Raw genomic sequence first — 13,995 nt, forward strand, 5'->3', positions numbered from 1 at the left:
AAATGGCCGTCCGCGGTTTGACAGTTCTTATTTTCGGAAAAAGCTTTAGATACACACGTCTTAATCCATACAAAATCAATTCTGGATATAACTATAAAGAAAGAACACGTGATTGTGATGAAAAATTTCTGTGAAATCTCTATTGATTATAATAAAGAAGCGTAGTATAGATTTCACTAACAAATTTCTAAGTTCATTAAAAACGTAATGATCATAATTATTGCAATTAAATACGTATTATAAACTTCGTTGAAATGGAAAACAATCACGCAGAATTATTTTAAATTTAGAACTTTAATTAAAAATGAGGGTAAAATCGAGAACATAGTTTTATTCCAAATACGTGAGTTCCATCTCCCCTAAAACTTCGAACCTTTCCCACTTTCTAATCTCCTCGATTCACCCTTTTAAAATCTACTATGAACCTACCCTTGAAAAAAAAAAATTGCTTCGATTTAGGCGTTCAAATTTTGGAAAAATTAAGTTAAACATCAAATGAAAAGAAGAGACATCATAACATATATCCTTATTTTTCGATGTCCAAACGGACCAGAGTATGACCTTACAGTAGCAGTTTATCACTTCATCACCAGAACCCTATGATAGAACAGAATATCATAATTTGCCCTTTGTATAACATCTGTCCAGAGGTGCAAGCTTATAGTTCAACTATTTAACTCCACCTGCTTAAACTGCTCAAAAGAATACCAAGACAGTTAACTGTAACTAAATAAACAGGAAGGTAGGAACCTCACTAGGATTTACAATCCAGGATGCAACTTTAGTACCTTAAATATATTACAAATATCGGCAACCATATATTACAAAAATTAAGCGTCAACCTGGGTGTAAATAAGATTAAACTATTTTTTATTTTACTATAGAATCTGTTGGCTTAACATTTACATGTTGATTGCTCTCAGCAGAGACAAAATTGCAGATATAATATTTTTACGGGGAACCCTCCACCACATCAAAAAGTTTTGACTATCAGATCTGAACGTCCATCTTGACAACGAAGCAGCACTACACCAGTACCATCAGATCCACCTTGAAAACTGGGGAATTATAGCATACCCCTGACTTTTCGAGTGTCCTATGAACAACTTTAATATTAAGCATAAAGAATTGAAACCATTGCAGCCAACATCCTTAACCACCAATAGGGAAAGGATATCCTACAGTTGCAAACATTTTGACGGAAAATTTTTGTAGCTCTGCTCCACCAGAGGTGCCTCATACCACATCAACTTCCATTTCCTAAGGACCAAAAATGCTGCTCAACTTTCTGCAGTTTCTAAATAAAAAATGTGCACGGTTTAGAAGGGCATCTAAAGTTATTAGAGACACAAGGTCTACTCCGGATCTGAATCAATAGAAAAATACAAGCGGGACCTTACTGAACGTTTTTGGCGGGGAAATGAGAAAGGGCTATCTGTCCTTTGCCTGCTTGCCTTCTCAGATCTAACATCATTCATACCAAGAAGCAAAGAAGCTGCGTAAGGAGGAATTACAGGTCATCAAAGTTGTAGAAGAAGAAATGCCACATTGCATTAAGAATAACCAAGAGTTAGAAATTGAACATAGTTCAAACAAGTTAGTATATAATTGTAACAAGAGTTAGAAAGTTGAGGAACTGAACACAAGGAGGAAGGAGACAGACCAGGGAGAAAGCACTATTACATACAGGTATCTTCTTCAACTTTGTGTCCAGAGGTTAGCTTCTCCGCATTTTCAAGGTGCACTAAGCATCCATTAAAGTTTTATACAGAAGCAAAGAATCATAGCCATTAGGGTCATTTTTATGAAAAAGTGGTCTCTATATAATTTAATTATATCCTCCTTTCTTGTCCCTCCTCTCTCCCTAACAAATTAATTCATGTAAACTACTAAAATAATTTAACCCAAGCCAGTAATAAACAGCACACCTTTACCAAAAACCCGAAAGACTAGCTAATGATGGTTGAACTGTAAAACTAGCAAACAGTTCATTGAGTTGAGCGCTATTTCCTTTTCTTCAATTACTTTCAACTTATGAGTTGAATTAGACAGAGATATGATGAAGGAGACTAATAGAACTGTGCAGAGTATTTTGACAAATCTACATACAGCCCCATCAGAAACAACCAACATAATAGCATCTATGTATGATATTTAAAGTTTAACACCAGAAATGCTTCATGAAAAGAGGATGAAATATTCAGTTTCCGATTGTCCTTCTGACATTGAACTCAAAAAAAATCCTAGTGATCATATGATTAAAGGAATTAAGAAGGCCTTTCCTTCTCAAAAACCTATATAAAAGCATGCTCATTCATCTGCAGAGGGACAAAAAAAGTTGTCCTGGAAAAAAATATTATGTAAGAATTTCTCTATTCCAACAATGACCTATATTTGCTTTCATAGAATAATAAACGCATGGTTGCCTAATTGAAAATTGGAGGATATTAACTCCACATATGTGAGATTGTATTGTGTGTATCTAAAACTTCGAGTCCTAACACATTGTGAGGTTAAGTTGAACAAATGATTTCCCCAGGCTAACAATGGTACTCAAGTGGACTATGAACAAGAGTCAGAAAAATCTTGGTGATCATACTAGTAAAAGTAATGTAAGATTTAGGTTTAGAAAGTAACAAACCAGTATCTGTCAAAGACTCTGTGGCATTTTCTCTGGGTGTAACTTGCGGTCTGGAATTCAACCCATTTGTACCGGATGCATCACCATTACTTCCACCAGCACCATCTCCAAGTCTAAGAGAGATCCAATCCTCAGTGCAGACACCATTGGACATGTCTGCGTGATCTCTCAGTTCAGGCTGCATAGATGAATCTGCTGGTCTAGTAGGGAGAAAAATTTGAAGAGAGGGATCTTCTCCGGCGAATGCCAATGGATTGTCAACCAAGCCATCATTCAAATCAGCATCAGGTCGACCTGAAGAGGAGTCTGGTATGAGAGTACTAGATCCCAAAGCAGTATCTGGAGCCAATGTATAACCATGCAGTGACGAGGAGCAATTAATATCACCATGCTGCAAATGGACCAATGCATCTGACACATCCACATCAGAACTAAATAATTGGAATCCTGAACCTGGCTGAGTTCCAGAATGCAAAGGCCAGAGGGAGGGCATCCCAAAATCATCTTCATTAGGATTATTAAAAACTCCCAAGCATGAATTTCCACCTAGATTGTGATCTTCTGTATATGAATCAATAATTATGGGCTGTGGCATTGAGTAAACATCAACTGCAGCACCAGTTGGATTATTTTTGTACCCAATTGTTGAAGACATCAATATATCATTGTCGTCTTCTGAATCAGTAAGAACAATAACTTCTGCATCACCCATGGGAGCAGAAGTGTTGTGAACAGTATATCCATAAGCTGAATCAATATTATTGTGACACAGTGAATCCATCTCAATCCCATTGGTAGTAGAATAATCAATATGCCCACCACCACCTTGATTTACACTAGGATCATCATCATCCCGGCCACTTCCAGTAGCACTGCTACTCATGGGAATAACAACATGTTCATCATTTCCAAAATCACCATTCAATCTATTACCAGAAGAGGTGTTTGTGTTCTCAGGTTTGTTGACTTCCCAAACTCCATTACTATTTTTCCTGATGCCAAGTCTTAAACCAATAGGACTCTCTGAAACACCTTCCTCTTTGAGTTTTAAATTTTCCACTCTCTTGACTTCTGCATCAGTAGAAACAGCAAGGGATCCATCAGGACAGTGCCATTGAGCAAGATTACCTAACTCCCGGCATTCACTTTCACTCTTGGCCTTAACACGCCAATAACCATCAGGTTTCACCTCAACCTCTGTGATCTCTTCTCCACAATTTTTCATCTGTATCAGCAAACCAATGTAAGTAATAACTACAGGTTCATCAAACTCAAATATGAGCTTCATTATGGAGAGAAATAAAGATCAAAGTGGAAAAAAAAACTACCATAGAAGTGATACAATTGAAATAAGGGTCAATAATGATGTTCTCCAAAGCATAATTTTTCAGGCACGTGGGGCACTGCCACTGCAAAGACAATTAAATCTTCATCAAACACTTTGTAAAAAATAAAAAGAGAAGGAATTTATCAAATCATACTCAACTTTGGAGAATCTTACCTTCCTTGATCGTTGATTCATTTCCACAAAAACCTCAAGATCAAAACAGCCCATGTGAACACAGGGTTTGAATCTTCCCGCAATCTTCATTCTTGAACCACTCATCTATAAATTTCACAATTGTATAAAAAATTGGAAGACTTTAGGAACTCATTAATAAAACTCCATGAAATGATAACCAAAATAATCCAATACACGAGTCTTACTGGACAGCGGAGATTGATACTAAAAGTATCTGAAACCACTTCCAAATCACTGTCACTATCAGCATCATCATTTGCATTTCCACCCCCAACACAACAACAGACCCGTGCAAGAGCATCTTCAAAACGCTCACCATCAGACACTTTTGGAATCATGTCTAGGATCTAAATATCAGACACTAAATCATTAATTATACAGCACTATTGGAAGACAAGCATAACTAAAAATATTAAATCAATATATAAACTTTAAAAATTTCCATGCAAAGGGACATTTCAACAAAATATACACCTAAATACCACATCATTCATGAGTTAATTTTTATCTTAGAAAGGGATAAAGTCACATTTTCTGCTCTGATGTTCAGCACTGCTGTCCATGGTTGTTTCAATATGGTATCCATTTTCAACAGTTAGAAACCCACAATGGAAATAGAGAGAAGAGTGATTGTATAGGTAGACCAAAAAATAAAATCGCTCCTCCAACCTTGCAACTATGCAATGACAGCACTTTGTTTACCCACGGGCTAACAAACCTCAATGCCACTCCTTACTATTCCTATTTAAGCTAAACCCATTCTTCTAAATTCTCTCACACACTAGATGCCTTACTTTAACTAACTGCTGAGATTTGGGAATCTATAACAGATTTGACAGCCTTGCTAGATTGCTGCCTTTAATAGCCTGTTCGTTTTAGGCAAATGTACTTTGTTTCCATTTTGTTTTCACTAACAGTAACAAAAAAAGTCACCTTGTTTTCACCATTTACTGAACATTTATTTGTAAACAATAGGCAAATTGAAAACAATGTGCATTTTTGTAATTATTAGCGAAAACAGAAAATGAGAACAAAATGCATTTCCTTAAATCAGGTCCTAATGTCCTTTTTTCAGTTTTATTCCTCGTGCTTCTGCCAGTTCTAAAGGATACCTTAACCTCAATGCCATGTGCTTTCCTTTGCTTCATCCATCTACAGCAATTTCTTTTTCCATAACACTATTTTGAGTGGGAGGAATTCAAGGAGGGAATAGGATTAGTTTTTTTGGTTCTAATTATTTTTATTTTAAATAATACTTTATATACAATAATCATCAACCCTTGAACCCTAAATCCCACTAGGTAAGGTTGGGAACATGAATCACATAACGCTATTAAGCTCGATCTACAATCAAATTCTTAAAACTTTTTAAGACAAATATTGAAGAAAAAAATATTTTTTTTCTTATGATTATTACAAATGATTTTCTTATATAATTTACTCATTTATTTTCACTCATCCAAATAAGAAGGAAACTTTCTCCACTAATTCTTACCAATCCAAACTACACATTTTTTCAAATCATTTCTACTCTATTTCTTTTCTCCTTTATTTCTTTCCTCTCCATTTCATCCCTTATAGAGTGTAACAGAATTTTCAATTAGACAGTGAAGTCTCAGACATTGTCACTAACATAAACATCACAGCAGCATATCTGCCTGGTTTGGAAACACCAAAACTTCATGAAAAACAAAATTTGGTATGATAAAAATAAAGCTTGATGAAAATGGCTATGCCAAATAATAACGAGAAATGGAGATCAAAACAGTTAACATCTCAAGAAAAGAAGTTTATGCAAAAGAAGTATTTGCAATCTTGGCTTTATTTACTAAGCAGAAAACTAGGATTCAGATGCAAAAAGCAAATCAACAAGATTCATATTAAGTACAAGAGGTCAATACACCCAACCATACCTGACTTTGTTATGTAAATTAGATCACAAAATTCAAAGCAATAAGCCAATAACAAAAAATCATGAAACTAAAAAGGCATAAGAACTCTATGATAAAGACCATTCTTTTGTCAGAAACAATAAGACAGATGTATTTCATTATTAAAATGAGTAATAAATGCCAAGATCAGCAAGAGCTATAATATCAAGCCATGGCACTTTGGCACCTCAATACTTGCCTCAATCAATCATATTATTTAAATTTGACAAAGAATGAAAATCACAAAACCATTCCATGTTTTGCCAAATTTCAATTATTTCAAAAAATCAACCAAAAGGAAGCAGCCTTAGAAACTTTGGATGACATTATACAAGGAGATTCTTAACATCAAACTTTACTATTCCAATAAGCCTGGATTAAAGGAACCAAAAGTCATCCAGAATATTTTATCTAGACATTAAGTTTAGAATGCAATCTACCTGTTGCACATTGCGCCTTCTAACAATACGAACCCCTAAACAGAAAATGCGAGCATCACACCCTGTTAAGGAAATCTTATTAATTCCGTCTTTTGTATATGGCGTGATCTGACAAAGGAGAAATAAAATAAGAGATTGAATAAAACCATTATAAATGAAATTTAATCAACACTGTTCATAAGATCACAGTAAATAAGTCCACAACAGAAATCTTTGAATAGAAAATAAACAATAGATTACAATAAACTTACAATTGGACCATCATCACGACCATTAGCCCCAAGCAATTGCGACCCAGGTCTGTTAATTGCACGAACAGGAAGACCTATATGAACATAGCCAACTCAATGAGCACAAAAAATTCAATTCAACCACAAAATTCATGTACATGAACAAATTTTGATGTTTTAATCACAGATTACGTACTTCTAATTACACATAATATTATGATATGCAAACATAATATACACCCATAACATGAAACAAAATTCTCAAAAGGAAACCAAAAGAACAGCAGTGTGGGATCATGACTTGTAATAACATACCATTAACCTGTAGATCTGTATATTGCGGCCATTGCATTCTGAATGGGACTTTGTCGTTCAGAAGCATACACCAGACCTAGATATGATGTCAATTGGATGTTGACAAATTACTTAGACTCAGAGTTACGCGTTAAACTAACTAGAATTAAACCAAACCAACCTGAACATCATATTCTGATTTTGATACCAACTCCTTGTTTGCTCTAGTGAGTTGAAATGTTCTTTCCACACTTTGTACTGGGTTGGTTCTGAACAATTCAAACAGAAATATAGTTAAGTTATTCAATCATGAAGCTGCATTAAAAATTTGAATCAAACAATAGTAAACAACAAATATCTGTGATGGATTTGAGAAAGATTTAAGAAAACCAAGAGACAAGAAAAGAAAATGGTCAAATAAAGAGGAGGGGAGAAGTTTACTTTCAAACAATTATTGTCGTAAGAGAATTTTCACCTCAGAAACAAAATTTAATACCCTACCCAAACAAATTTTCTTCACACAATGTAAATAGGAAATAGCACTAATAATAATATCCCTACAAATAGCAACAAATAACTGAATGTAGAACATATATAGAAAGCAACAAAAAGCTATACACAATGCACATGAGCTTGTGTTAGAATAATGGAAGTAGATATCACTCCCTCACCCTTACTTACACACTCTTACCCCCAAAGTCTCTTACTTGTAATTTATAATTTAGGCAACAAAACCTCTTACTGGCATATAAGATACAACAATTAAACACGACATTCATTTTGGTCAAAGTCAAATGAACCCAGTTACACAAACTAGTCGAACTTCAACAAGTTCACAAAATGTACTCTCACCCATCAGTTGGAATATTGGTTGTAGTCAACTTCACAGGAAACAAAGGGTGTGCGACTGAAACCCAAAACCTGTATAAAGAAAAGCAGAAAAAACAAATTTGAGTGATGGTTTAATGAAAACGAAAAAATTGGATAGGAAGCTCCTTTCAATTTCAAGAGAATATAACAGAAAAAAGAGGAAGTCATTCTATACAGAAAATTTAGCACACATCAATCATAATCATATTCTTGAAATGAAAATGTTCTACAAAAACTGAAAGCTTTACAGAGCACCATAATAATAATTAGAATCTCTATTCACAACTAAAAGACTAAGTGCATGTTTAGTTTAGCTTATTTTGAAGGAACAATTGCTTATTTTGCCAGTTCTCTTAGAGCTTTTGAAAAATAAGCAATTATTTGCATTCACTAAGATATAAGAATGCTATCATATAAGAATAAACATATATAAATTGACCACCTCAGCAACTATGAACATGATACTTAAATGGACCATCAACAATAAAGTTACTGCACTGTAACATGCCATCATCTGACTGCTAATAAGCTCAGTTCATTGCACCAATAAAGGATATCATAGATAACAAACTTAAGATAAAAAGCAAATAATGTCAACCAAAGCAAGCCGTTGACATCATAAATACATAAAAACACAGACGGCTCTTTAAGTAAACACAAAAAATATTCAGACTGAACTTGGATGAAAAGACTTCTGAATAATTTATTCCCACACCATCTGTTGAAAAAAAATAAGGAAACACAACATACGGGTCGGCACGAGTGAGTCGACATATTTCACAATAGAATTTATCAGGAACTGGTGGGATTCCTTCCATAGGTTTTTCTGGAATAATAACACAGTTGATATGCTGTGACACACTACATCTTGTATCTTCACACTGCAATTAGATGAGAAAAAAAAATCTTTATTTAACAAAAATAAGTTTCTATCAGGGATTTTAATGAAAAATACATGTTATCAAGGGGAAAAAATGGAAACGATCAACAAAATTATGAGAATATAAGAAGGCATATAACTTTATACATCCTGAGGTTAGAAAACATAAATTGAATAGTACACCTTTATCAATGACTCTGTTTCCAATAAACTTCCACACAGACAGCGAATCTTCGTATCAGCTTGAAAGGAATCATCAACTTCACGTTTAATTTTCAAACTACTGCAATCTGAGGCACCCTGTCCCTTGGATGCTAGATCAATAGCCCCCGCTGCCTGCAATTTTCTGTGCCAAATGAAAACACAAAAAGTTACGAAAGAAAAAAATAACCAAGGAGATTATAGCACATGCATGCCAGTATAATCAACTTAAAGGAAACCTGAAAATAAAATGCCAAATCATGTGTGAATGAACAGTGATCTACAAATTGACCATTAAATTTATCCAAAGCATACCAAAGCGAAATGAAGAAAATGTCAACAGAATTGTCTCTGACACTGACCTATATATGTCATCCACAAATTTTGCCACCTGTTCTTTTCCAACAGCATTCTTCTTAGCCCACATTTTGGAAACTGGGGAAAAAGTAATTGGTTTTTAGTTCATGAGAAACGAGGGAGGAACATTAGAAAGCTAAATTCACATCTTAAAATCATAAAACTAAATTAGATGCATCATTATGAAATATTTTAAAAAATTTATATTCAATAAAGTATGCTGTTATACAAATTGCTAACACTCAAAACCAGTGATCTAAAACTCAGCTTAGACCAGCCAGTTCAACCCATTTCAAGCCTCATATTATATTGGAAATGTAATTGAACCAGTAAAAACTGATTTAACTCAGTCAATTTGGAGCACGCCCTGAGAACCAGCCAGTTTTCCAAACCAGCAAGTTGGTGAAATTTAATCAAAGTAAAAAAAAGACCGACCAATTCGTGACACATCTTGCATGACAGGGAAAGAGAGAATGGGAAACAGTAACACAATGACTGCACCATCCACCCCCCGCACTTGGTAAGGCAGTGTGCCCACAACCCTTGACAGTAACTAGTTTGTTGCCTTATTCATATCAGAATGCAAGGCTGAGACAATGCAAAGCAAGTCATCAGATAGAGTAAATATTAGGGAGAGGCAGGGTAAGCAGTAGCCACAGAATCTGTTACATAAACAAGAGAAATGAAAACGTGATATGAATTAAAAAGAAACTGAACAGATTTATTAACAACAGAGCATAGGAGCACAAATATGCCTCCACGGTTTCCCTTCACAAAGATTCCTGCTTCTTTCAAACTTTCTATCTCTCTGAATACCTTTTTCTCCCCTTAATTCCCTTGTCTAATTGATCCTCCCTATCTAACTACTGTCCCTAGCTAACTTTTTCTTCCCTTCTATCCTAACAATGCCACCCCATGAAAATCAATTGTCCTCAAGATTGAAATTGTGGAAACTGGAAAGAAATCAGACATAAACCCTCCAAAGTAAACCAACTCTAATGCCTAGATAACCACATGGTAAGATCCTCATCACTCCAGTCCCCTGTTGAGAAATTCAGTAAAATCCCAGCATATGCCAGTTGAAATAGTGGAAGATCAACTTCCAAATTGAGCTTGGCAAGCAGAATTTCCAATTTACCCCTCTTTCTTCATGATCTGATTATTAAAACCAATTAGAGCCTAAGATATTAGGTTATATATTGGAGCCAGTTTTGCAGAATTTCAGTTCTGCCTCTTCCTCTTTCTCCTTCTCCAGAACCAAATAGTCTACTATAACAAGACATACCTCTCAGGTCCTCACCATGATGACTTAGCAGTGAATAAACCACTGGTCATCACATGTGAGCTAGAGTCTGATGGCTCCGGTGGTTGTGGGGACACAGGTGGATTCTGTATGAGTCAGATCTCCATGGCTTCTAGCGCACATTCCATCTACTTCTGCTCCATTGTCATGCAATCAGTCATAGATGCATCTAAGGTTAGTGATAGAGGATCAACCAGAAAGTTTGAACTCCATTCTGACACCATTGATATTCCACCCACCCACACAACTAGGACTGAGAGCTCCAACCTGCGAATATGCATATATGGAAGAGAGGTGCAATACAGATACAGTGTTTTGGAGAGTTAGGGCAGATGGGCATGACAGAAAGGGACGTTGGTGAGTTAGGTGCAGGGAAGAAGGATGAAACTGGGTCAAACAAAATAAGAGGGTTAAGGTTTTATAAGCTGGGTTGTGCAACCTGTCTCCAATTTCATGAGTCTGCAGTTTTACCCACTGATACCATCCAATCCATTAACTTTCCAATCTTAAGTGGAAACTGGAAATAGGATTGTTGAAGGGGCAAAACTCATAGGATCATACAATCCTACGAGTATAGTAGTGATCTTGACAACAATGATTGCACTATGGCACAAAGCTTGGGCTAGCTACTTAATGACTATTTCTCATTGCTTTGAGGCTGCAGATTGCAAAGCATACAGGTAAAAAAAGATGGAGTATACGGCAGTGTGACTAATGTGAAACACTCCTATTTTTTTTTCCTATTTTTAATTTTTTTCCATTTTTTTATTCAAACGCTCAAAAGTTTATTTTTAATATGGGCCTTTCAATCAGAATTAGTATTACACCCAAAAAGTTCCATCCATCAAAACAAGTCAATAAAGGGGGAAAATAAATTTTATTACATAAAATTCATTTTTTTCAAATATATGTTTAAAATTTATATTAAATATTGATATATTTAATGTGGTTTGATGAGTGTAACCCCTTGACTGAAAACTTCAGCCAAGTTGATGATTGATTGAAGTTTTAAAATGTGCTCTAAAGTCTAAACACGCATTATATGACAAGTCAGATTCCAAAATAACAAAGAAGAGATATCAAAAAGAAATTTGAGGTACAAACACAAGCCCATGTGAAAAGAAACAGCCCAAATTCATCTGATTAACTAGGTAAGTTTAATAATTGGTGCAAAGAAAAAATCACTGCATTTTCCAAGAATTTCCATCTAACTTGAATTATGCAAAATTAATACATTAATGCATATAACAACTGAACTGCAATGAGATATTGACAGACAAATACTAAATTTGAAACATCTGAATATTCAAGTTCAAGAATTTAGTTAATAACTCTGTTATGCATATATAGTCTAAACCTCCCAATATCTAAGAAAAATTATGAAAACAAGGCAGAATTAGAACTAAAGATTGAGTCTCTCTGTGTGTGTGTGTGTGTGTGTCATAGAGAGATTATAATCATACCTTGTTCATCAGAGAGAATAGATAATATCCTATCGACAAGATCCTACAGAAAATGAAGCATTCATATGATTATGTCATCCTAAAACTCCAAAGTAAATAGTATCAAATTAGGGATTGAAAAATATTAATGCATGGGCTACAAACCCAAAGTTACAATATTTGTGAAAATTCATGCCAATGTGAGAGTATCCATCTTCTCCAAGAGTTTCAAACTCATATTCTTGATTACTAGGAAACATTTAAGTCTAAACCACAGCCTAAATACTGCAATTGAAGTCGCATGTAATCAATCTTGAGGGTAAGGGGGTTAAAAAAGATCATACTAAAAAATAGAAGTAATCAGCAAGCACGCACCATTCAATGATGCTCAATGTGCTTGCGTTCTGGTTTTGAAGAAAAATTCTAATGTTGAAGTTACATAATCAGTTTTTGTTTTTCCTTATCTCACCTGCTTCTTTCCCTGCTTTGAAAGTCCTAACTGAGTGAGCACATCTTTGAGCTCTTTTATACGAAAACATTGCAATTTTTCCTACAAGAACAATCACTACATCAGTAAAGTAGAAAAGTATACCCCATGGTTAATATCTCAGCATAAAACTCTAGTGAAAGGTTAAGCCACTGGGCCCCTGGTTAACAATGTTCAGTGATAAGTAAATTAAACTAAACAAAAACTGAGTCAAATCAACGAGCCAGGCACAAACTTAGCTTGCAAGAGAAATGGCTAACATCTATCCATGAAAATAAAATTCAAAAACAATAAATTTCCTAGCTCTTCCTAGTTCCTAATCGCTATTCCAAACCCTATACTACCAAGTACCAGGAAAATCAAAACCGTATTCTGCATTAACGTTTTAACAATAAGGAACTAAGCCAACACGATTTATAAATAATATGCAAGGAATCCATCGAGTTAAGCACCACTCAAACAAAACAAAAATTAAACAAAAAAAAAAAAAAAACTAAAAAGCGATCCCTAAAAGACTATTTTAGCAAGCCGCAATACTATCCTAAAATTGAATATACCTTGCAACTGGATACCAAATCCATTTCGCGCAGAATCTTCAGCAATAACGAAATCAATTGGCAAACAAAGCAACAGAAGCTAGCACATGCTGCTCCGAGCAGTGATCAATCTACTCAAATAAAGTAAACCAAGCAAAACAAAAGCAACCAGCAGAATTAAGAAGATAGATTAACCCAATAAAACAAAATTAAAAGTGAAATTCATAACTAACGGAACGAGGAGTGGAAATTAACAGCGAATTGAAAAGTATGAATGATAGGAACGAATCGAAATCGAGGCACACAAGAAGAATAAAGGTAAAGGCAGTGACAGTTAGGGTTTAGGGAGCTTACTTACGCGGAGTCTGCGTTGGTGAGCGTTTGTTTTTGACTCAACCAAATCTACACTTCAAAGTTCGGACCTATCGCCGATTATCCAATCCGGCTTTTAACGGGAACACGTCCGGGTTAAGTTTCAGTATGCTCGCGTCTAAGTTCAACGGACACAACCATCCCTTTCTCCTTTTCTTTGTTTTTCCAGCGCCATTTCAATTTTCCAATTTTTTTATTACTTGTTCTGATAATAGGAATTTCTTTTTTTAGAGAATAAGAAATGATCCATATTATTAAATTCAATAAATTGGATTTTATGAATTATCACAGATTATATTTACATCTTCATTTATATTGTCAATTAACATTCACTTTTTTTTAAATATTTGTATTTTACTATTAAAATTTTGTTAACTTTAATTCTTAATATTAAGTTTAAATATTTATGATAAAATTAATTTTATAAAAAATTGTTTATTATATTAAACTTATTAAAGTATAATAATTTTTAATAAAAAAATTACTATA

General features: G+C 34.6%; 1 protein-coding gene across 15 annotated transcripts; it reads right to left on the bottom strand.

The window, feature by feature from the left end:
• Window positions 1-498: 498 nt before the first annotated feature.
• Window positions 499-13,653, bottom strand: LOC113856159 (E3 SUMO-protein ligase SIZ1-like). Of its 15 annotated transcripts, none has more exons than XM_027487855.1 (19): window positions 13,489-13,632; window positions 13,156-13,265; window positions 12,581-12,661; window positions 12,133-12,175; window positions 9,372-9,444; window positions 8,992-9,154; window positions 8,679-8,809; window positions 7,911-7,979; window positions 7,240-7,327; window positions 7,080-7,155; window positions 6,786-6,859; window positions 6,535-6,642; window positions 4,349-4,510; window positions 4,143-4,247; window positions 3,970-4,050; window positions 2,642-3,866; window positions 1,688-1,744; window positions 1,401-1,495; window positions 499-1,288 (listed from the first exon to the last, which is right to left on the bottom strand). In XM_027487855.1, the coding sequence occupies exons 2-19, from the start codon at window positions 13,177-13,179 to the stop codon at window positions 1,247-1,249; spliced, it is 2,697 nt and encodes an 898-aa protein (XP_027343656.1). In that variant the 5' UTR covers window positions 13,180-13,265; window positions 13,489-13,632; the 3' UTR covers window positions 499-1,246. The 15 variants fall into 15 exon arrangements, 14 of the variants coding, with proteins under 14 accessions (XP_027343656.1, XP_027343657.1, XP_027343659.1 ...); XR_003502871.1 differs by having other exon boundaries at window positions 1,269-1,297; window positions 1,664-1,744; window positions 13,489-13,621; XM_027487856.1 differs by lacking the exon at window positions 1,688-1,744 and having other exon boundaries at window positions 499-1,297; window positions 13,489-13,653.
• Between the last annotated feature and the right edge of the window lie 342 nt (window positions 13,654-13,995).

Source organism: Abrus precatorius, unplaced genomic scaffold (assembly GCF_003935025.1).
Source record: "Abrus precatorius isolate BTA unplaced genomic scaffold, Abrus_2018 Scaffold11, whole genome shotgun sequence".
NCBI lineage: Eukaryota > Viridiplantae > Streptophyta > Magnoliopsida > Fabales > Fabaceae > Abrus > Abrus precatorius.

What these genes read in the sequence shown, in the direction of transcription:
- LOC113856159 (XM_027487855.1), bottom strand. Translation starts at nt 13,179, where the DNA reads ATGGATTTGGTATCCAGTTGCAAG. An exon ending in CAAAGCAGGGAAAGAAGCAG is followed by an intron (nt 12,176 to 12,580) that starts GTGAGATAAGGA and finishes CATTTTCTGTAG; the next exon opens with GATCTTGTCGATAGGATATT. An exon ending in CGACTCACTCGTGCCGACCC is followed by an intron (nt 7,980 to 8,678) that starts GTATGTTGTGTT and finishes TTCTTTATACAG; the next exon opens with GTTTTGGGTTTCAGTCGCAC.